At 38.0% G+C, this 22,554-nt stretch overlaps 2 protein-coding genes and 1 long non-coding RNA gene across 8 annotated transcripts in view; 1 reads left to right on the top strand and 2 right to left on the bottom strand.

Moving 5' to 3' along the window:
* The window catches only part of LOC116293413 (uncharacterized), a 63,990-nt gene extending 56,604 nt beyond the window's left edge, over nucleotides 1-7,386 (top strand). For both annotated transcript variants that reach the window (XM_089036492.1, XM_089036491.1), the window contains 5 exons: nucleotides 3,121-5,156; nucleotides 5,647-5,702; nucleotides 6,016-6,141; nucleotides 6,235-6,280; nucleotides 6,844-7,386. In XM_089036492.1, the coding sequence (XP_088892618.1) occupies nucleotides 3,121-5,156; nucleotides 5,647-5,702; nucleotides 6,016-6,141; nucleotides 6,235-6,280; nucleotides 6,844-7,226 (2,647 nt within the window). In that variant the 3' untranslated portion in view covers nucleotides 7,227-7,386. The remainder of the gene's footprint in view (nucleotides 1-3,120; nucleotides 5,157-5,646; nucleotides 5,703-6,015; nucleotides 6,142-6,234; nucleotides 6,281-6,843) is intronic.
* LOC148907093 (uncharacterized) overlaps nucleotides 1-10,156 on the bottom strand; it is a 30,961-nt gene extending 20,805 nt beyond the window's left edge. For both annotated transcript variants that reach the window (XR_016121087.1, XR_016121088.1), the window contains exons 1-2: nucleotides 10,014-10,156; nucleotides 133-185 (exon numbers count right to left, since the gene is read on the bottom strand). This is a non-coding gene — a long non-coding RNA (uncharacterized LOC148907093). The remainder of the gene's footprint in view (nucleotides 1-132; nucleotides 186-10,013) is intronic.
* A 3,857-nt stretch (nucleotides 10,157-14,013) lies between these two features.
* Nucleotides 14,014-22,554, bottom strand: part of LOC116288010 (uncharacterized) — an 81,894-nt gene continuing 73,353 nt past the window's right edge. For all 4 annotated transcript variants that reach the window (XM_031694724.2, XM_031694723.2, XM_031694725.2 and 1 more), the window contains 10 exons: nucleotides 21,329-21,486; nucleotides 20,849-21,023; nucleotides 19,910-20,233; nucleotides 19,162-19,488; nucleotides 18,315-18,647; nucleotides 17,839-17,901; nucleotides 17,468-17,743; nucleotides 16,651-16,977; nucleotides 15,825-15,968; nucleotides 14,014-14,941 (listed from right to left, as the gene is read on the bottom strand). In XM_031694724.2, the coding sequence (XP_031550584.2) occupies nucleotides 14,825-14,941; nucleotides 15,825-15,968; nucleotides 16,651-16,977; nucleotides 17,468-17,743; nucleotides 17,839-17,901; nucleotides 18,315-18,647; nucleotides 19,162-19,488; nucleotides 19,910-20,233; nucleotides 20,849-21,023; nucleotides 21,329-21,486 (2,244 nt within the window). In that variant the 3' untranslated portion in view covers nucleotides 14,014-14,824. The remainder of the gene's footprint in view (nucleotides 14,942-15,824; nucleotides 15,969-16,650; nucleotides 16,978-17,467; nucleotides 17,744-17,838; nucleotides 17,902-18,314; nucleotides 18,648-19,161; nucleotides 19,489-19,909; nucleotides 20,234-20,848; nucleotides 21,024-21,328; nucleotides 21,487-22,554) is intronic.

Raw genomic sequence — 22,554 nt, 5'->3', positions numbered from 1 at the left:
CACCTCGCCCCAAATCCTGCTAATATAACTTCATATGCAAGGGGTTTTAGGTAATGGGGTCCGATAAGGAAATCGTATTTATTAGTAATCTTTGACTTACTAACAAATTAGCTTTGTTCAATTTTGACATACCTTAGAGATTGTTGTATCCAATTATCAAGTTGTACAGCATTTCCAAATCACAACTGTTAAAAACGAGTGATATTCTCATTAAATTAAAAGACGACACAAATTTGGTGTCAGAGTGTCAGATAATTGAGACCAGCTTAATAAAAAAATCCACGAAACTTTTTGCTGTTGTATCACAGCGTGGGACAATCACGACAGAGCTAGGCTCCAAACTAAGTGAAAGCCCAGAGATCGAATTAGAATTTAGAAGTTGATTTTTGAGGAGGGAGGAAAACCGCAGAACCCGGAGAAAAACCCTCGATGCACAGGAGAGAACCAACAAATAACTCTACTCCCATACGACATCGACATCGGCAGGACTCGAAATCGGGCTGAATTAGCAGCGCACGCCACCGGTGCTTCCCCAAATAATATTAAGAAGTTAAGAAACCAACACTTGAGAAAAGGACTTTATGAAGCATATATAAATTGAAAAAAAAAAAGATAATAATAATGATAATAATAATAATAACGTTGATAGTAATAATAATAAAAACGTATTTTCCCGAAATACAATCGTAAATCTCGCTACGTATAGGTAATTTACAATTGGCTACTTGAATCGAATACAGAATGTGAGAAATGACAAAAAGAAAAAGTAAAGAAAAAAAATTGTTTTTGGTTTTCTATTGGCTAATTATTGATAACTATTAAAATGGCACAAACAATGTCGATTTTCCTGCAGCTTGTTTACTGGGCAACAAACGACACACTTTGATTGGAGTAAATTGTACCCATAGCATACTGGAAGTATAAACCTTGATATCTCCAAGATGCATCACTCAAATCATATAAAAATATTTTACTATTTAACTTTGAACTTCATGTAGAATCAATGCTGAAAATATTGAATTAGGGGTCATAGGCACTTTAAATTATAAAATTCAATCAATCAAAATATGTCCTAATTATAATCTAATTTACAATAATGTTGCCTTAGTAAAGGTGGGGGAACCGAAAAGCAGTACTAAAATTACGTACTCGATGAGTACATGTGTCTCCTTCTGATAGATACACAGCAACATTTTTGAATCATGTATATGTACAATATTCACTTGCAGGTATTCAGGGCTTAATATTCTGCTTACGGAGCTCAGTTATCCCTTTAAAGGGCTCAAATGTTGACTTTAACAATCTGACTCAGTTTCACATCGCATCAGTTCTGTAACAATCGTTCATGAAGCGACATTGTTGACATGCTTCTTGTAGCACAAACACGCCAATTCAGTGGTCGATTTTTGCGATGAATTCTTTCTAGATATTGCAAATACCTGAAAGCACTTTAATTAAACCAACACTTGACACATTCCATGAAACCTGTGTGTCTTAAGCTTGTTACAAAAAAAAACCCCAGATAAAATTCACTACAAAAATGGCTGCGATTACCTTGATTCGGTAGGATTCAGTGATTTCTACAAGGTTTGATACGTTGGTCAAACGTTTACCAGTCGATAAAAGGTCGTAAGCATTCGCAAAAAGAGCAGCCAAATTGACCAGCCAGTACACGGGACTTCGTATGACATCGGCAATCCTCGCCATGCACCGCTAGCTGTGGACGTGGGTTCCGAAAATAATCCGACGTTTTACAACCCTTACACCGGGATGAACTTTATGTCAGTTATATCGTATGTCATTTAACTATATTTTTCGCTAGTTAAATAGGATATGAAGTATATCTGGGTAAACTCGATGGCATAGTGTCTACTGCTTATTAATATGCAGTAGACACAAAAATACAGGAGGAGAAAGGGGGTGGAGGTGGTAAAAAACGTTTTACAGCTGTGATTCATATGTTGTAAGAATGCCAACGCCGTCACGGTTGACCAAGATGCATTGATAAAATAGGGGGTATCACTACACAGACACCCATCTCCAATACCCGCATGTCATTACTTCATTCTAATTACATAAATTAGTATCTAATGATAAGCATCCAAAGGAAAAAATAAAATTCCTATTCGATTCCAAATATTCCCTATATCTGTAACACTATGGGAAAAAATGAAGACTGTTAATAGTGCATTAACTCAGGACTCTTCCATTTTTTGTTCCTACAGCAGAAAATATATTATGATGATCTAATTGCAATATTTAGTAACTTTCTGATGATGTAAAGGCGATCATTGTTATTGAAATCAAGGTCTTCTAACATGTTGATAAAATTAGCAGAATCATTAGCGAATACCCCAAGTGCACTGATGGATAGGTTAACGAAGACTACATTTTTATATTGATTTTTCAAACTTTGAACAGACTCCTTATATTTCGCGTTTTTACGAGTAATGTTATTTCGTAGATTTGATTCATAACCCACTGTTAGCTCAAAAACGTAGAGACACTCATCATTTTTAGTAGATAGTAACAGATCAGGACGATAATCATCGCCATTTATAGATGATTATATTAATGATAATAATAATAATAATAAAAATAGAAATAATATATATTTTTTTATAATAGAATTCAATTAACTATTAGTAATAATAATAATAGTAATAGTACCAATAGTAATAATAGTAATAATAGTAATAATATTAATGTTAATGATATATCATCATCATTATCATCATTATCATCTTCATCATCATGTGGGTGTTTATTCAATAACCTTTCCAAATTGTAACATACTTCACAGTTACAAAGCTGTTGAGGCGATTGGTACGGGTATGCAAAGACATTCCGTAACGCGTTATCTCAAGCTGTACTACCCCTTTTTATTTAAGTTCTACCCCTAATGATGGCATAAAGAGGTTTCAGCTTTGGCTGACTACTATTTTTTGTTTCATTGATTAATGGTAATTGTTATTGTAAGTAATCTGTAATTCGGTGTTTACACTGCGAAAGGTTATCGAATAAATACTCAGACTGGATAATTTTACGTATTCCAATTTAGAAGTCAGCTTTTCTTATAACATGCAAAATATCAAAACCAATCATTTTTCCCTTTCACAGCATTCAGTCCGTAACTCCAGGAATTTCGACGTATATCTCGGTATCAACAACTTCTAGCCAACCAATAATAACCTTGAGTACCTTCCACTCAACACCAGTTCTTCCAACACCCAGCAAATCGACAACATCTTCGTCCACAAGTACATCCCCATCACCAAGCTCTTACCCACCAGTTTCCGTGTCATCAATCATTGCCTCATTTTCCTCCTTGTTACCTTCCTCATCTACAACACCAACCGTTGTACCAACAACCTCTAGAACAATACCAACATTACCTCCTCCGCCAAGCGAATCGACGGTTATAGTAACAAGCAGTACAACAACAACATCGACAAGCACATCGTCTCCAACCACAACAATTTCATCGACTAGCACTGTTCCAACGACTACAAGCGTTCCAACAACCAGCCCATCGAGCTCTGTGTCGTCATCGACGTCTAGTCCAACCACAACGATTGTTACATCTCCAAGTACGTCGACTGTCTCCACAGTAACAACGGCAACAAGCTCATCTAGCCCAACCACAACAGTTCCATCGTCTAGCACATCTAGCCCAAGCACAACAATTCCATCGACTAGCACTGTTCCAACGACTACAAGCGTTCCAACAACCAGCCCATCGAGCTCTGTGTCGTCATCGACGTCTAGTCCAACCACAACGATTGTTACATCTCCAAGTACGTCGTCTGTCTCCACAGTAACAACCACAACAAGCACATCTAGCCCAACCACAACAGTTCCATCGTCTAGCACATCGTCTCCAACCACAACAATTCCATCGACTAGCACTGTGCCAACGACTACAAGCGTTCCAACAACCAGCCCATCGAGCTCTGTGTCGTCATCGACGTCTAGTCCAACCACAACGATTGTTACATCTCCAAATATGTCGTCTGTCTCCACATTAACAACCACAGTGAGCACATCTAGCCCAACCACAACAGTTCCATCGTCTAGCACATCGTCTCCGACCACAACAATTCCATCGACTAGCACTGTGCCAACGACTACAAGCGTTCCAACAACCAGCCCATCGAGCTCTGGGTCGTCATCGACTTCTAGTCCAACCACAACGATTGTTACATCTCCAAGTACGTCAACTGTCTCCACAGTAACAACGACAACAAGCACATCTACCGCTACCATAACAGTTCCATCGTCTAGCACATCGTCTCCAACAACAACAATTCCATCGACTAGCACTGTGCCAACAACTACAAGCGTTCCAACAACCAGCCCATCGAGCTCTGTGTCGTCATCGACGTCTAGTCCAACCACAACGATTGTTACATCTCCAAGTACGTCGACTGTCTCCACAGTAACAACCACAACAAGCACATCTAGCCCAACCACAACAGTTCCATCGTCTAGCATATCGTCTCCAACCACAACAATTCCATCGACTAGCACTGTGCCAACGACTACAAGCGTTCCAACAACCAGTCCATCGAGCTCTGTGTCGTCATCGACTTCTAGTCCAACCACAACGATTGTTACATCTCCAAGTACGTCAACTGTCTCCACAGTAACAACGACAACAAGCACATCTAGCGCTACCACAACAGTTCCATCGTCTAGCACATCGTCTCCAACCACAACAATTCCATCGACTAGCACTGTGCCAACGACTACAAGCGTTCCAACAACCAGTCCATCGAGCTCTGTGTCGTCATCGACGTCTAGTCCAACCACCACGATTGTTACATCTCCAAGTACGTCAACTGTCTCCACAGTAACAACGACAACAAGCACATCTAGCGCTACCACAACAGTTCCATCGTCTAGCACATCGTCTCCAACCACAACAATTCCATCGACTAGCACTGTTCCAACGACTACAAGCGTTCCAACAACCAGCCCATCGAGCTCTGTGTTGTCATCGACGTCTAGACCAACCACAACATTGAGTAGCACACCATCATTGTCTTCTACGACAATGTCTATCTCCTCTTCTATTCCGTTGACGTCGTATGTAACATCACTTCCAACGATCACGCCTACTTCATCGTTGTACACTACCGTAATCCCGTCTGTTTGTAAGTCTTTTTATATTTGTTTCTTTTTTATGATTGCTTTAATTATATAATATTAGAAGTGACGTCACTGCAAAACTGAAGTTTCATGTAGCCTAAAAAGATATAACTAGCTAAAAACTAGTGTGAGCTGCGTCGGTGTTTCTATAATGAAACAGTAATGATGAAAAGGTAAAAACTTACTTTTTTCATCTTTTCACGGTGTATAATTTACTTTTTCATCATTACTGTTTCATGTAGCCTGTGAAAATAATAAAAAGGTATCCTCCATCGCAATAAAAAATAAAACTCAATAATGTTAATCTTATCCAACAAGTTTTTTTTTGTTCGGTGGCCTTGAAATTTAAAAAGCTAAAGGGACATCTCAATTTTGCTAATTTTCTCTATTCTGATTGGCTAATATGTTCTCTTAGATCAGTTGGAAATACTTTAAAATAATTTTCCTTAATGACTTTTCTGAAGAAATTTTGAATTTCTCTTATTTTTATTCCAGCGATGTGTCCATTGTGCGTTTACAATAACAGTCAGGGTCAAGTGGAATACTATAAGGTAAGGTTTATTAGTAGGCGATAATGTTGTGATGTAAGGTATTGTTTTTTCTTTGCCAACAAGAGGTCGATTCGCCGAGGAAATAAAGAAATAATTATTGTAGGAATTATTGGCAAATTAACATCACAATTCTAATCTTTGTGAACAGCAACTAGGGCTGTTTTTTTTAAAAGAAAGTCATTTTGAATAAAAAAGTTGAATAAGAAAAACAAATCAATTTAAAAAATAATCAGAAATTAAAAATTGTTTTTTATATTCTAAGACGATTAAATTCGAACTCTATTATCCTTGTTAACGCTCTTTTTTTCGGTAGATCGGAGACAAGTGGATCGATGGACCATGTAAAAACATGACTTGCGAAGCGGTTGACAACCCATGTTATGGAAATAAGACAGCTCAAATCAGCACCTATGAATACAAATGCAGCGCTTGTCCAAACGTAAGTTGTTTAGCTTTAATGGTTAGGACTATTGAAAACGTTCTTTTATTTACTTGTTTTAGAGATTAAGCGTTTTCTCTCGTTATTAAACAGGGTTACTACCGACCTTCAAATCCTGATGTCTGCTGTCCGGACTGCTGTAAGTTTGGTTATCATATTGCAAGGGGAACAGTTTATTGGGCATTAGGGGATTTATGGGAGTTTATTCAGTTGACTTACTTTCTTTTTTTCCGAGAACATAAGTAAGAAACTTTTTCGCTACTTTTGTGTCTATTCATGCTGGCAATTAAAACCACCTTCCTTAAATGTTATCCTGTAAGGAATTTATTTTTTAAGTATTTTGTACCAAGTAGATTCTCTGTGACTGCTACAATTTAATCCAGAGAAAAGCTATGAATGTGATCCGATTTTTGTTTATTCTTCGATTGCATGTTACGTCATTGAAGCCTCTCGGAGGCGCGTCGGTGCCATTTAACAAAAAATGTTTTATTAGCATCCATTGTTAACGGCACCAAAATGAGCGGCATGCTTTTTTCTTTTAACTCCCTTGGGAATTCTTGCAACCTATCAATATTAACTCCATTTTAGGCAAATTGTAACGGTATTCCACACGTTTTAAATTTATTGTAATCTTGTGGTAAAGTCGAATGAGCGACAAAACTCGTGTTTCGCAAATGTAATTTTTTTTTGTTTTCACAATAGTACCTGCTGCTGGGCCAACGACTATTCCACCCAAGTGTGTACGAAAAGAGTTGGGTAACGCTCCGCTTACCATCCGCAATTGTACCTCAAACACAACCTTCCTACAAACAAGATGTGGAGGATACTGTGACTCATCAGCAGTAGCAACCCACGGCAACACTATCTACACGTCTGAGTGCACATGCTGTAGTCCATCTAGTGTCATTCAAGTTAAGGCCTTCATGAAATGTGGAGGCACGGAGGAAGATTTTACCGCCGTGTTCTCAATCATCGAATCATGCGACTGCACAGTAATGTCTTGTTCAGGGAATCAAAACGTGAATAACGTCAAAATTAAGGATGAGACCGGATCAGCCGTAGAACAACGACGTCGTAGACGTTAGCACTTTACGGTCGTGGCCTAAACTAATATTCAAAATTAGGGAGAAAGGGGAAATATAGAATAATGAAATTGTCTTTTCTAATTTCACAGAGAAATTAGTTAAAAATGTATGATGGATTCATGGGATAAACTATAGAAATAAAACTGTTTAACTACTGGAATCCTTGTGATTGTTTTTATGATTGCCCCCAAACTCTTTGGTAGCTATAGACCCCTTGCAGTACGTCGGAATGCAGTTCAATTTGGAGGACATAACAATAGTTTTTCAATTCTCAGGAGATTAAAATTCTTTTGTTTTGTCCTCCCAATTGAGCTGCATTGACATCACATGCAAGGGGTCTACTAAAAGGGGACGTCAGTTAGGAGCAAGCAAATCTCCCCTTGAGGTGTTGTGGACAGACAGGCAATTAGGATAGGGGGTCGGGAGGGGGGTTGGGTTAATTGAAACCCGAATACCCTATTGAACATTGTCTTTGAAATGTCAGATGTTTTTTACTTAACTCCTTTCTCGGAGAAGTAAGTAAGAGCATCCGAATATGATAATAAAGTGTTCTTTAGAACACATAATATATAATTGGAAAATAGTTATTTATTCCTAGGAAACATGAAAGTTCTGAGTGAATATTTAAAGTCAGCAACAGAGTCGGCATATGTGGGGAAGCACGGATGGCGTAGCGGTGAAAGCGCTTATCTCTCACCAATGAAATCCGAGTTCGATTTCCGGACTGGGCGTTGGCGAATACCGTAGCCATGAGAGTGTTTGTTTGATTTTCTTTCTGTAGCCTGTGTCACATCCGGATTTTTCTTCGTAAAAAACCGTCTGCGAAACATCGCCAGAAAGCTTGTTCTGGACCCCTCGCAAATTGCGCGATTATATATAATAGATTCTGATTGGCTGTTAGCCAAGCTCATTCTAACGTACACTCCCATTGGAGTTTAAACGAGCAAAGCGTCCTAGTTTTCAAAATGGCGTTTTCTTTTGATTGTTTTATTCAAACTTTTCTTCTAATCGATCCAAGTAGAAAATTGTAACTCACCAGAAATCTGGGATATTTCTAGCCCGCGCATATTGAGCAGTTTGACACAGAGCCCTTTAAATATGGACGATCAAATTTATAGAAAATGTATGGGAATTATTTTTATAATTACACAGCTTCTCATTAATCCCATAGAGGTAACTGTCCAATTATTTTCTTTATTACATCCATTTTGAAATCACAAGCAAATCCTGCAATCTGATTGGTTCCCTGCAGCAGTGATTTCAGCATAAATCGCACGATTTTGAGCTCTAAATTGCACGATTTTGCACATCAACTGATATGAACCAATCACAAGAGAGACATGTCATTTTCTAGCCAATTATATCAAGGAATCCATCTGAGTGTTGGGCTCAACGCTTCTTGCGAAAAAAAAGAGCCACGACTCAAAAAAAATTTTCTGAAGAACGATTTTACCGTCAAAAGTCGTAAAAAAAGACTGAAAAAGCCATAAAAAGGACTTAAAAAGACCAACTGATCACTTAAAATTGTCAAAAGCATCTTTGTAAAGTAACTGCTTAAGTAAGTTGAAGATATTACAGCGAAAAGCAGTGGGGAAAATGCAATCGGCATCTTTTGAATGTGACTTCTTGGCGATTGATCGTGGAAAGTGGTTTCATTTCAATCTGTAAAGCATAACAACACATCGACGAAAATAGTCATTAAAAGAAATTTTTCTTAAGAAGAAGATTTTTGCTGAGCTACGTGACTTCTTAAGGACAACCGAAGGACTAAACAACCTTTGATTTTTGCTGTTTTGTCGGCACAAGTGTGATCTTAACATGTTGAACAGAAATCGTAAAATACAAGCAGTGAGCATTGGCTGTATGGACAACAGCCGGTTCATTACAACCCTTTTGGGCAGGATTGTTTTGCTGTTTAATGTAAGTAAACGATTCTTAATACATGTAATGCCTTTTGGTCCTATATAAATTCATTTTAGTTTTGGATTAAAAGTGTTGGTTTTCAAAATGAGAATCATTGCTCGATCAGTATAAACAAGTTTTCTTGACAGCATATTTGAATCGACTGCTTGTAGATTGTAAGTCATATCGGTTTAACTGGAAAAAACGTCTTTTTCAAAAAAGATTTCAAAATGGATATAATAAAGTGGTAATTGAACTTCGTGTCGTGCAATTTTGGTCTGAAATCAAACTTGCAATTACAAATCGCACTCCAGCTACGCGGTCGTGCGATTTTGTAATCGCGCGTTTGATTTCAGACCAAATTGCACTCCACTCAGTTCAATTACCATTATTAATTGGACAGGTCTTGTTGATATGGGATTAATTAGGCAGCTATATAATAGGTAATGGGATTTCATGCTGTCCAATTAAGGAATAATTAGACTCGAAAAATTCCTCTGACTACCAAATTTTGTCAGTCCTCGGAATTTTCCTCGTCCAATTATTTCTTAATTGGACAGCTTGGAGTCCTATTACATATACTTATAATGATTTCTTACGAAGAGAAACGTTTGAGCTTTTTCTGTGACCTTGTGTTAAGATATTTAGGTCTAAAACTACCTTCAGCATTCGAGCATGTTAACCTGGTTCCATCGACAAACATTTTTTAAGTAATGCTCTATGCCCTCTAGAGCCTTTGTAAAATGGAGATTTATGCAAAATGTCCCCTATTTTTTTACCTCAGTCAAGGTTTTTCTGCTAACGAACGTGTTTCGGTGAACTAACTTTAGAAACTTCGAATTAAAACCTCGTTCGAATTACGCTGTTTTTTAGCTAAAAAAGTACCTTTAAGTTGGTTCCTTCGGCCTCCATGATCAACGGAGAGTTCCACAGAGAAAGGATTCCACAATTTTGAAGGGGAAAATGGCCAAATTTTACGAAAAATTCGACCAAAGATAACGAAAATATTCATTCCTATCCGCCATGTTGTAAACAGACTCGGTATATTTGGTCCCATGCCCTCACAATCAAATTAAACACAGGGTTCTCACTATATTTCAGTACTATAACCCTCAATCTCGTACCCAGAGCCCACTTTCCTCATGGTCAGCACCGAGAAACGAAAGGCTCTGGTTGTAACTGATTTTCAGTTGGCTTCTGGTCCGTGAATTTCGGACCGGAAGTTTAACTGCGCATGCCTTAATCACAGGTAAGCTGATCTTTGGGTTACCTTTGATCTTTAGGGGTTCAAATAGACCAGTTTCGAATTCCAAATTACCAGTGTGTTCCTTGATTACAGACTCATTTGCACAGGGTTAGGCTCGTATCAGTGTTTAAATATTCACAAATACCAACAGTAAAGTAAAGAATGCACAACTTCAACAATACAAGTACTTTGAAACTCGACGGACCTTGACTGGAACACGTGAATATTCTGCATAAACTCGAGGCTAACCCTGTGCAAATGAGTCTGTAATCAAGAAACACAGCGGTAATTTGGAATTCGAAACGGGTCTATTGCTTCGAACAAACGGTAATCAATTTTTGACCTTTTTAGCTTGAATATAGTAGTTAAATCATTTATCCTTTGCCTTCTTAAAGTATATTTAGCAAATTTTTTCCCCGGGTACTAATTGCTTGTGCTATTTTGTGAGTTTTTAACACGCTTTTTTGAGTTCAAATCATCACGACAAATGCAAGAACGATCGGCCGCCAACTCGACTCTCACTAATCCTTGTGAAAATTTGCTTAAATTCCAGTCTCCTTCTCATCTACTTCGGGTATGCGAAAAATTGATTATCGTACCACATTCTAGCAAATTTTGAGTTCGATCCAAGCCAATTTAGTGCTTGAAAAATCCACTTATTTCCTGATATTTTCGAGTCTGCTAGCCATTTTATTTCCGGAACGACTCTTTCTATAGTTTTTTCCCGGAATGCTCAAAAAATTGGTTACAACCAGAGCCTCTCGTTTCTCGGTGCTGACCATGAGAAACGTGGGCTCTGGGTACGAGATTGTATAACCCTCTGTAAGTTAACTTCGTTCACTTGAAAATTGATCAAAATGGCTGATGTTTTTACAGAATACGAACGGAAAATCATAAACCAAAAGCCAAAAGTTGTTGATCCACCTTTACGTTATATAAATCAACAGAGAGCTAGAGAGTTTTTTTTTTGCTATTGAAACCCCTTATCCCATCTTAAAGGCTGCCTATGAGATATTTGGGGAAGTGAGCAATGGGAGGTACCGCTGCTCAATATGCGCAGACTCGAAATGCCCCAGATTTCTGGTGATGAACTGCCTAAGCTATAGTGAGGTTTACAATTGTGTGCAAGAAAAATTATTATTATGCAGTTTATTAAACATCTGGATGCGAGGCAAAGACACTCATAGGGCGCGTAAACGTAACCTATGGGTGTTCTCTACAATGAAATATTTACAAATTTAACAATTATTTACGATATACATCAGACTATTTAGTAAATGCAGAACATAAGAAATACTTTAAAAATAATATAAATCTAAAATTTGTAAAAGGAATAGATTATATCCTATTATTATTATTATTATCATTACTACTACTACTACTACTGCTGCTGCTGCTGCTGCTGCTGCTGCTGCTGCTGCTGCTGCTGCTGCTGCTGCTGCTACTACTACTATTACTACTACTACTATACAATCCGTAACAGGCATCTGTATACAACACAGACTCGATATTATAAATTACTTCTGAAACTCACTCTTACTAGAAATCTAAGAGCTAATGTTCTAGATTTTTTAAAAATCATGACAACTTTATTTTCTTAAGAAGCATGCGTACATTGTTATATGAATATAAATTTTACCATCCCATACGGAAGAACAGGTTTGAAGAAGGTTAATACCATCAATCTTTTGCTAAAATTGGTCAGTGTGTAGTGTGTGCGAAGAGGATTTGGTATTCCATACCATCCTCAGCCATCCCTGAATCCACAGAAGTGAAACGCGTAGAAAACTCTTGCTCTCTGATGTAGATGCTTTCTTTTGCTTTCTGATGACGACATGAGAGTGTTCAGTGTTTTGGTTACTGATTTATAGATACCATCACGTGATATCTATTGACGGTGCACCCTAACCAATAGTAATGAGTTTGATAATGATGCACTAGCTGTAGATTATAGTATACACCAGGGAAATAAATGTGATCGTTTAGATTTTTTTCTTATGGATGGAATGCCAAGCTTCAAGGAACAATGTCTTGTCTTTTGTCTCCAATTTGTATACGATTTACCGGCGTTTGCATTGCTACGCGGCCACCCTAGACAAAAATCGCGACTTGCACTTTGCAATAGACTGCCGTCAATCAAACACGTTGACGCCATTTACACGCGTGTATGATTCAAAAGGCGCCAAAACTTCGGTCGATTGTTTACAAGTATTATGAGCCACACTCACCGGGCCTATCCGGGCCGATCCAAGCGCGTGTAAATGACGTCAACTTGTTCGCCGGTAACATGAATAATCGAGAAGCTTTAAAATGATTTCTTCGACTATAAACCTTCACTAACCTCAGCGTTTTTGACAAGAATACTAATAAGAAATACAAGTCATTCTAGCTGTTCTTGAATCTTGAATTGACCTATCTCCTAGTATTCTGTTGTTGCAACCACGTGTATTTTACTGGTGCGGAATATTTTTCGGTGCCAATCAAAAAACAATTAATATTACCATGTAACTCACAGGTAGATATCTGATGCCCCCCCCCCCCCCTCCCTCCCAAATTAAAATAAATAAATAAAAAAGATTCATGGCAACAATTTATTAAACTCACTTTACAGCAAAGGTTGGATTTGGCGAAAATATGTTCATTTCTATGTCTTTTTAGACACGTAATAGACGCTTTCAATTATTTTACTGGGCTGCCTGTTGCTAGATTGTCGACAATTCATAAGTTATTAGACCTTTAGCACGACGTTCTTGCTAGGTAGAGTACGAACAGTGTATTATTTTGTCCCTGGGTATTGTTATTCAAATAAGGTATGGGGAATCACTGTGGCCTGGAACAAACCAAACCAGAGCGGACGACCAAAGTCGTCGGAGCTAAAACCGTCTTCATCAATGGAGGAGGAGGGTGGGTCGCTTTATATATATTTAATGTTAATCCCCAGGGACCATAACACAATATTCACATGACTTTGAATACTAAAAGTGTGCAACATTTAGTGGTAAATAGTGCTAATTAAACAATAGAAAACAATAGGGTTAGCATAATTTAGCTGTATTCAGTGGTATTTATGTTACACACTTATAGTGTTTGTATTCTACCGCACATCTCAAACTGCAGTTCGAAGTCAGGCGTTTTCCAGACTGTCGACTTTTAGCAAGTCGTCATAACGAAGTTGTTGCTGGAAAAGCCGCCATATTGAATTTCATTGATGCTGAGCATTTCTTCGTGTTTGCTTGCGTGTTTCTGGGCCTGATCCCTATTAGTTAGTGCTAAACCTGATGCTAAAGGTATCTATTAAGATGATCAATGTCCGTGTGATACCAAAGTGATTGATTGGGGTTGGTGAAGTTTATCACGTCTCAAAAATGTAGTGTCTACGCATTTATTTTCTTTCTCTCTTTCTACGCATTTATTTTCTTTCTCTCGAGCTTGCAGTGAAAGAGACAATTGTGAATAATTGTCCTAAGTGTAAAAAAAAGTTCTCTTTCGTTGCAAGCTCACCATTCGTCTCACTTGGATGCAAAGGCACGGCTACTTTTCAATTCAAGATGGCGCTGAAGTAGGGGAACTGTGAAGGGGACTATTGAAGTTAAAAAACGCCGAGGAAAACAGAAATATCATTAAAACAATAACACTGAATCCACAAAAAACATTTACTTCATAATTTTACAAATGTTTTAGTATAAAACATACAAAAATAAGCTTTTATACTAGTATTCCGTTACTGTATTGCATTATGCACTACTTTATGCTCTATGGACAATTAATAACAATATACCCCGAAGGACTGAAAGTCAAATACCCATATCAACATTGATGCATCTGATTGGCTGAAATCTATAGTTGCAAATCAGACCATCTTAGCTACGTTGTTCGTTGTGCACATTTCAGACCATGTAATGCCACTCTTGGGAGTTGATTCTTTCATGTGTAAATATTTTAACATGTTCGTCATAAAAGAACAATTCTCAAGGGAATGTTATAAGATCTGAAATGGGCAATTTGCGTACAAAGTTAAGATGGGTTATTCACTTTTAAGTATTTATTTTTTCTCATACAAAATCCACTGCTTAAGAATTAAAACTCATTTGTTATTGATCTGGGATTGTGCGAAACATAGCTATGGCTTTGTTAAAAACTAGAGCTCCACTCAATAAATATGGATATGCAATATGTAAATAGAAGGCATGATATTATGGCTCTATATACAAGGGTATATACAATGAAAACTCATATAAGAACATTATCAACAATTCAAAATGCCTAAACTCATTGTGAGTAAAGTATAGGCTCGCATGAGAATTTTAGTAGGTGCATTAAGACAAATACTCGTAAATATAGCAACATTTTACATTTGGTTTCCAAATGGCGAGTCGAGGTAGGAAATATATAATGTACGATTACGAGGTTCGATTGGGTATTTAATAGCTGCTCTGTGATTGGTTGTTTTTTATGTGTAAGACGAATGATTGCGGTATGTTTTACCGCTGACACCAGGAGGAGAGCTTGAAGGACTTGACCCAGGGATCGCAATATCAAGTATCCAAGTCATACAGCAATGCAGTGCCTGAAATAAACAAAGAAATAATGGTGAAAAACTTAACATTCTTCGCACGTTCTATCTAGTCATTATTTCGAGTTGAGGGGGTGAATTGGGGGGTGTGATACATATCGATTTAAACTCCCCCTTATAATATTCTGTTTTTTTCCCTTTGTTTTGCAAAATGATGTACTCCGTTCCCTTTTTCCCCATTAGTGAAAATTACTTACAATGGTATTTGAACCACCCATCCCGTAGATAAGACCAATTACCAGTAGCAAAACATTAACATTTAATCGTTTATCGAACGCTCTGTGATGATCTAGGTCAAGGTACAGCTATCTCACAGATAGAACCCTGAAACAACCTCTGGGCAGATCTAGGTCAAGGCACGGCTAACTCACAGATCAAACCCTGAAACAACCTCTGGGCAGATCTAGGTCAAGGCATGACTAACTCACAGATCGAACCCTAAAACAACCTCTGGGCAGATCTAGGTCAAGGCACGACTAACTCACAGATCGAACCCTAAAACAACCTCTGGGCAGATCTAGGTCAAGGCACGGCTAACTCACAGATCGAACCCTAAAACAACCTCTGGGCAGATCTAGGTCAAGGCACGGCTAACTCACAGATCGAACCCTAAAACAACCTCTGGGCAGATCTAGGTCAATGCACGGCTAACTCACAGATCGAACTCTGAAACAACTTCTAGGCTGACCAAAGTCAGAGGGCAAGGAATTTGAAGGAAAACTGGAGAACAAGAGAAAAACTATATATTTTTCGTCATCTTTTCCCCCCTGGCATGATGGCCGCTTTGTCGTCGAAACAATCCATTGCCATCACCCCCAGTAAAATAAGGATAAAACAACAACAACAACAACAACAAAACCGATGATATTTTACGAACCTTCTGCCAGCGCGAGTTCAACTCCTCCATAGTGTTCTGTGCTGCTTGATACTGTGCACTACTGCAGCAGTCACGTAGATACTTTCCTTCTTGCAAGAAAGCCCTTAGTTTTGGGAAATTTTTATTGATTTCTCTCTGAAGATTCTAAAAAACAAGCAATACTTGTTAACTGTTAATTAATGGTAGATTGATTGGTCGATTGCTTGATTTATTATGTGGAATAAGGAACATAAGGAACTGGGCACTGAAAGTGTTGGCCTTTCCTGGTAACAAGTACGACGCCCATTGAAATATATTGGGAAAAGATGGCGCCGTTTAAAACAGTCCAGAGATTCAACTTGCGTCCTACTCGTTACCAGTTTTCCGCATAACCTCGGAAAGTCCAGTACCAACCAACGAGTCTGTTTCCATTGCCATACCTCCTTTGATCAGCATTTGGTGTGATATGCAAAAGTTGCATGCGCAATCATTAAATTCAATATACTGAAAGCCTTTACGATCTCGTGGTGTATTAGGCTAAAATTGAAGGACGCTAGAAGGCGAAGTATTTTCGATCTCAATCCAAAAATTCAGCCCCACAATAAAGGTTTTGCACCATCACGTGCTCACGCCAATAATACAGCTTGGGCTGTCTGTGGTTAGATGGCAGAACAATAAAGTCCCTTTGCACTTGGGAATTGAATTCTTTCTCATGTAAAACGATTGTATTTTCCCGCCATCTAACATGGCTGCCGTTACGTGATGGTACAAAACCACTATCCAATACACCACGTTCTCGATACCAGTCTTTTCAGGTTAATGGTAAAGAGGAAAAGGTAAGACGAACCTTGAGTTTATTTAGCTGCATCTTAGGTTCTTCCTCAGATGTAAAAGGATCAAGGCCAATAAGACTAAGCTCCACTTCCGTCACAAATGACGTTACGGAATCCTTGAGAGACTCGAATCTCTCAGTTCTTGTGGCAACCTTGGTTTGTTTAGTAACTAATTCTTGTATTTTCTTCGATAAGCACTCCCAGCGTTGTTTGGCTGAATTCACATCTGCCTGAAGACGATTGACAGCTAGTGATGATTGAGAGTCAGGGATGAGATACTTGCTTCTTGATGCGATCCTTTGAATCTGAGCGTGATGTTGTACGATGTCTTTACGGAACGTCTGTAAAAAAAACACACACAACAGGCATATTAGTGTCTTTCAGAGGCAGATCTGTTGGTTAAAATCAGTCAAAATGGCAACGTACAAGCTGACAATGGTCGACATGCAAGGCAAGATATTCAGCGACAGGTTGCTAGAAAACGAATGCTTATATGGGATACCAAAAACCAAAATCCAAAATCGTTTTATCTTTTTGTAATACTTTTCGGTATACGCAATCTTTACGAAAAGCAAAACTTTTCAACGGAACTTTTTTTTCGCGCAATAGAATTTCGCAAAGCCCACTCCGCCCTCCATGTATCTCTAATCGCGTGCGACAGACCTCTTGCGACAACAGCACTCGCTTGCTGAGCTGGATTAAAAAACTACTCCCGCGAGAGGCAACAGAGTGCACCAAAATTCCAAGAACTGATTGTCTTTTGTGGTAACGCTTTACTTCACCTTTGCTCCGCTTTATTCGAACGCCAAACGATGCTAACAAGGAACTCACCTCGTAGACTTTAAGCTTGGATCGTGGGCTTCCATATCCAGTCCTTCCAGATATAGCTGTCCCAAGCCCTTTCTCGGTCTCATCAAGCCACTCCACAAACTTACCGAATTCGTTCCAGAATTCTTTGCAAAGCACAGATCTCTCTTCGGACTGCCGTTTTCTTGTAAGTGCTGTTTTGCTAACGTTCTCCCAGCGGGACTCGAAACTTTCTCTAGTAAACCGAAGAACGCGACGGTCTTCTTCAGTCGAACATGCTGTACGGTCTCGCTCCAGTCTCTAAAGGATGAGCAGGATAAATGTATAAATGGAATTCCATTTCAAATTTTCGTCGTTTATTGTACATTTTTTGGACATTTTTTGTATTTTCTTACCTCGCATAATCTTAAGACAGTTCGAACATCATCGGAGTGTCTCTCGACATCTTCCTGCATTTCCTGTGAAAAACATTTGAACTTATTTTCATCCAAAACTGACAACTGCTTAAGTTCGTGACCGTTCCGTTTCTTGGATTTGATGAGTATGAAATTGTCAGAAAAAGTCTAAAAACCACCACAATCTACTGAAAGGAATAATACTCAAGGGAATGACAAATGGTCTGAACTGAAGGGAAAGCACTAAATAGGGTGCTAAAATCATTACTTATCAGGCTGTAAGCCAATCGGGTGGCCACCCTCTGGCTTCCTAATGTAAATACCCATTCCTTGCCACACTTCTTATTCTATAGAGCGTTTTCACATCGTTTGTACTTTTGACAATAACTTTGTCATTAGTTTCTTTTGTTAGTTTTCTATTGTCAGTTAACTCCATAGCGACAGTGAAAACGCTCTATATCTTAAATATTACTTACTGTTAACTCCTTGTGCTTTTGCTGTACTTCTACTATATCACAAGTATCGCCAACTGTGAACGTCATTAATCTGTTTTCTACTTGAGTCATCCACGCGTTGAGCTGTTTCAGCTGAATTTCAAGGAGTTTCAACTCGTACTTGGTTTCCTCAGCCTTCTTATAAGTCACGCCCAGCTGCTGGCAGAGCGTACGCCATCTTTCATTCAGCTCCTGTTGTTTCTTCGTCACGTGTTCTGTGTACGGGCTTCCACTTCCGCAACTGATCACGTGAAAAGCAGTTTCATTCATTCGCGAGCGAACGGCCTCGTGTCTTTCGATATCAGCAACGTAGACCTTAGATTGAAATGTTCAAGAAACTTAAGTAGTCTTTAAAAAGGCCAATACGAGTTAAACGTGATTAAAGTTGAAGATTTGGTAATCAGGTATATTAATATATAACGAGAAGTGCATTTTCTATAATTATCTAATTTTATTTTGACGTTTCGGTCGGGATACTGCGACCTTCATCAAATATGTAGGGTTATGTAAATTAATTACAAGGTTTTAAAGCAAACTGTTATAAACATTTATTGAATTTTGGTCACGCATTGCTCGACAGATCCCAGAGTATTTATATCACAACACAGAGACATAAACAGCCGCTTTATATTGCTTTTATATAATATCTATTGTACGATTTCGCGCGAGCCTGTCTTTCGTCTGATATAAACATGAAAGCCAGCCAAACATCGCGCGGGTTATATTTCAATTTTTTAATATACCCCATTTAATTTCACGTGTAAAATATGTCACAGTTTACGAATAAGATAAAAAATAAAAACTATTTGAATCAACCCTTTCGACTTACCTGGAAAACTGTATCTGCCTGATCGTCTGGTCCACTCAAAAATGAGTCTTCAAGATCACGTGATACTGACGATTCCACCGTGCCCAACCATTCACTGAGCTCTTCATGTAACCGAGTGAAGGTTTCAAATTGCTTAATTACATCAAGAATCGATTGCATAGAGATGGAGAGAGTCTGACATACACTCTGCCATAGATTAGAAAGAGAAGCGATTTGCTTGTTAACCCGTTCTGATTCACGCTGGTCAGCGGTCTTTATCAAAGCTTTCCCACGCTTGTTTATGTCTTCCAGTTGTTGTCTACGTTCATCGAATTCTTTACCAATGATCTATGTATAAAATATCCATTATTCAAGTTAAAAACAGACATTTTTTATGAAGAGACTTACATTTTTGTCGATTTTACGGTATCATTATTCTCATTATCATTGTTGTTGTTATTGTTGTTGTTATCCTTATTATTATTATTATTATTTTAATTATTATCATTATTATTATATTCTTATGACAGCAGTGTTAAACTTTAGTATGCTCCATACAAGTGGCACAGTAGGGCGCTAAGCGTAACCTAAAGGCCAATCTAACCCTAAAAAGCTTATTATTATTATTATTATCATTATTATTATTGTTGTTGTTGTTATTGTTGTTGTTGTTGTTGCTGTTGTTGTTGCTCTTATCTTTCCCATTTCTTACCAGGTATTTTTCTTTGAGGTTTGTTAGACAAAAACAAAACCAAAATGTTTTACATACTTTTTTGGACTTCAGCTCTCGTTCGAGCTCCTCAACACTAGTCGCTTTCGATGGCTTCTTGAGAACCTTATCCTTCTCTCTTAGCCAGACCATAATATTTTCCATCTGTGTTGAATACTCTTGCCATTCTTTAAGCGACATCTCTAGGTGCTGTTGATTACTGGCAATCCTGTTGGTCAGTAACATCCACCGTCTAGTGATATTCTCAATCTCTCCATCACACGTCTTAGCAATGCTTCCTGTCAACTGTTGAACGATCTGACGACCCTTGGAGCAAACTGCTTCGTATTCAGGCCGATGGCTTGAGATTTCCTTCTGACAGGCCTATGAAAAAGGAATAGTGGTTGTCATGTATGAATTTGGGTTGATCAAAGTGTTATAAAAGGAATAGAACATGTGCAGGTTACGTCGTAGCCGCCATCTTGGTTGACGATAACAAAGCATTCCTCATTAGCTTCCCTTGTTTAGCCTGCGTTAAATTCGGTCTGCACTCAGGCTACTCTTGTTAGATCAACCAAGAGCGCGGCTGTTTCATTGTTATTTATATCTCAAGGGATTTTGAGTTACATGGTTGCACACACTCTATAAGAATATGTATTTCTAAGAAGCCAGCACGTGTTTGAGTCCTGGATCAGAGTCATTGCATTTTCGGTTAAAACAGCTGTTAGGTTTCTGAATTGATTTTTCAAAGAGAAAATCAACCCTTGGGGGTATTGCTTTCATATAGTCAGATCCGACAGGTGATTCCTACGGGAATAGGATTATTTGTATAAGTTTTATCTAGATTAATCAATCTATCAAGCGTTTGCACACAATACTCAAGGGGATGGCACGTGGTCTGAAATGGGAATTACGCCCATCTGGAATCAGTCTTTTGTCCACCCCTCAACACTGATGTTTATCTAATTTTACTGTGCGGCTAATAAGTTAGATACGTACCTTAACATGTTCAAAGTGTTCCTTCAACTGATGAATACTGTTGAAGTTCGGAATACTAAATCCACTGTGTGACTCTATCTTGTCCATCCATCGCAACAACTGATGACAAAGACGTTGAAAGTCCTCCAGTTTTTTGGTTTGGCCACTTAAATACTCCTTGTATTCTTCCATTTGCCTGTAAAGATAAAACAAGTAGCCACAAAATCTAAAACTGTTTTGCTAAAGCAAAAAAAAAACAACACAACAACAACAAAAACTACAAAACAAAACAAACAAACAACAAAACAAATAAATAAACAACAAAAAAGAAACAAAACGAAAAACAAAAACAACAACTACAAAACAACAACTAAAAAAACAAACAAACAACAAAAAAACAGACAAACAAACAACAACAAAGCAAAAAACTTATAGTACAAGTTAAATAAGTTAAACGGTCAAATATGACAAGATTAAAGTAAAATGTTATTAATATCTGACCTGCAAGCAGTCTTCCATAATGGCCTGAGTTTATTTAGTCTTTCTTCCAGACCTGCCCTGTAGCTGTTGTCCATAACTCGTTCGAGGTCTAGCTCCTCGGCAAGTGTCGTCAGTTGTTCGAGTTCACGTCGGTAGCGGTCGTAGTTGTCATGGAAATTCTAATAAGAAGTTATAATCAATAAGTTATTGGGCATAAAATTAGACATGAACTAAACATTAACAAGATAGAGCTTTAGGAATAAGGATGCGGAGACCGTCGCCCTTGCTAACCAGCCCCCGAGTCCCGTATAGACTACACGATTATGGCCTTATTTTACCACTTCTTTCTTATTTATATTTTTTCAGTTCTCTTGCAAGGAATTGTGGTAGTGGTAGTAAATGCTGCTGCAATGTATTATGAATAATCTAATGAATGTTAAGGGTACTTAATGCATGTTAAGGGTGCTTAATGCATGTTGAGGGTACTTAATGCATGTTAAGGGTACGTAATGTATGTTAAGGGTACTTAATAAATGTTAAGGGTTCTTAATACATGTTAAGGGTACTTAATAAATGTTAAGGAGACTTAATGCATGTTAAGGGTACGTAATGTATGTGTAGGGTACTTAATAAATGTTAAGGGTTCTTAATACATGTTAAGGGTACTTAATAAATGTTAAGGAGACTTAATGCATGTTAAGGGTACGTAATGTATGTTAAGGGTACTTAATAAATGTTAAGGGTTCTTAATACATGTTAAGGGTACTTAATAAATGTTAAGGAGACTTAATGCATGTTAAAGGTACGTAATGTATGTTAAGGGTACTTAATAAATGTTAAGGGTTCTTAATACATGTTAAGGGTACTTAATGCATGTTAAGGAGACTTAATGCATAATAAGGGTACGTAATGTATGTTAAGGGTACTTGATAAATGTTAAGGGTTCTTAATACATGTTAAGGGTACTTAATACATGTTAAGGAGACTTAATGCATGTTAAGGGTACGTAATGTATGTGTAGGGTACTTAATGAATGTTAAGGGTTCTTAATGCATGTCAAGGGTACTTAATAAATGTTAAGGGTTCTTAATACATGTTAAGGGTACTTAATGTATGTTAAGGGTTCTTAATACATGTTAAGGGTACTTAATGTATGTTAAGGGTTCTTAATGCATGTCAAGGGTACTTAATGAATGTTAAGGGTTCTCAATACATGTTAAGGGTACGTAATGTATGTGTAGGGTACT

The sequence above is a fragment of the Actinia tenebrosa genome, unplaced genomic scaffold (assembly GCF_029948245.1).
Source record: "Actinia tenebrosa isolate PJP-AT-01 unplaced genomic scaffold, QUT_ActTen_1.0 PGA_scaffold4__44_contigs__length_22323623, whole genome shotgun sequence".
In the NCBI taxonomy this organism is placed as follows: domain Eukaryota; kingdom Metazoa; phylum Cnidaria; class Anthozoa; order Actiniaria; family Actiniidae; genus Actinia; species Actinia tenebrosa.
The sequence above is the reverse complement of the archived record's forward strand: the minus strand, read 5'-3'. Positions and strand labels throughout refer to the sequence as shown.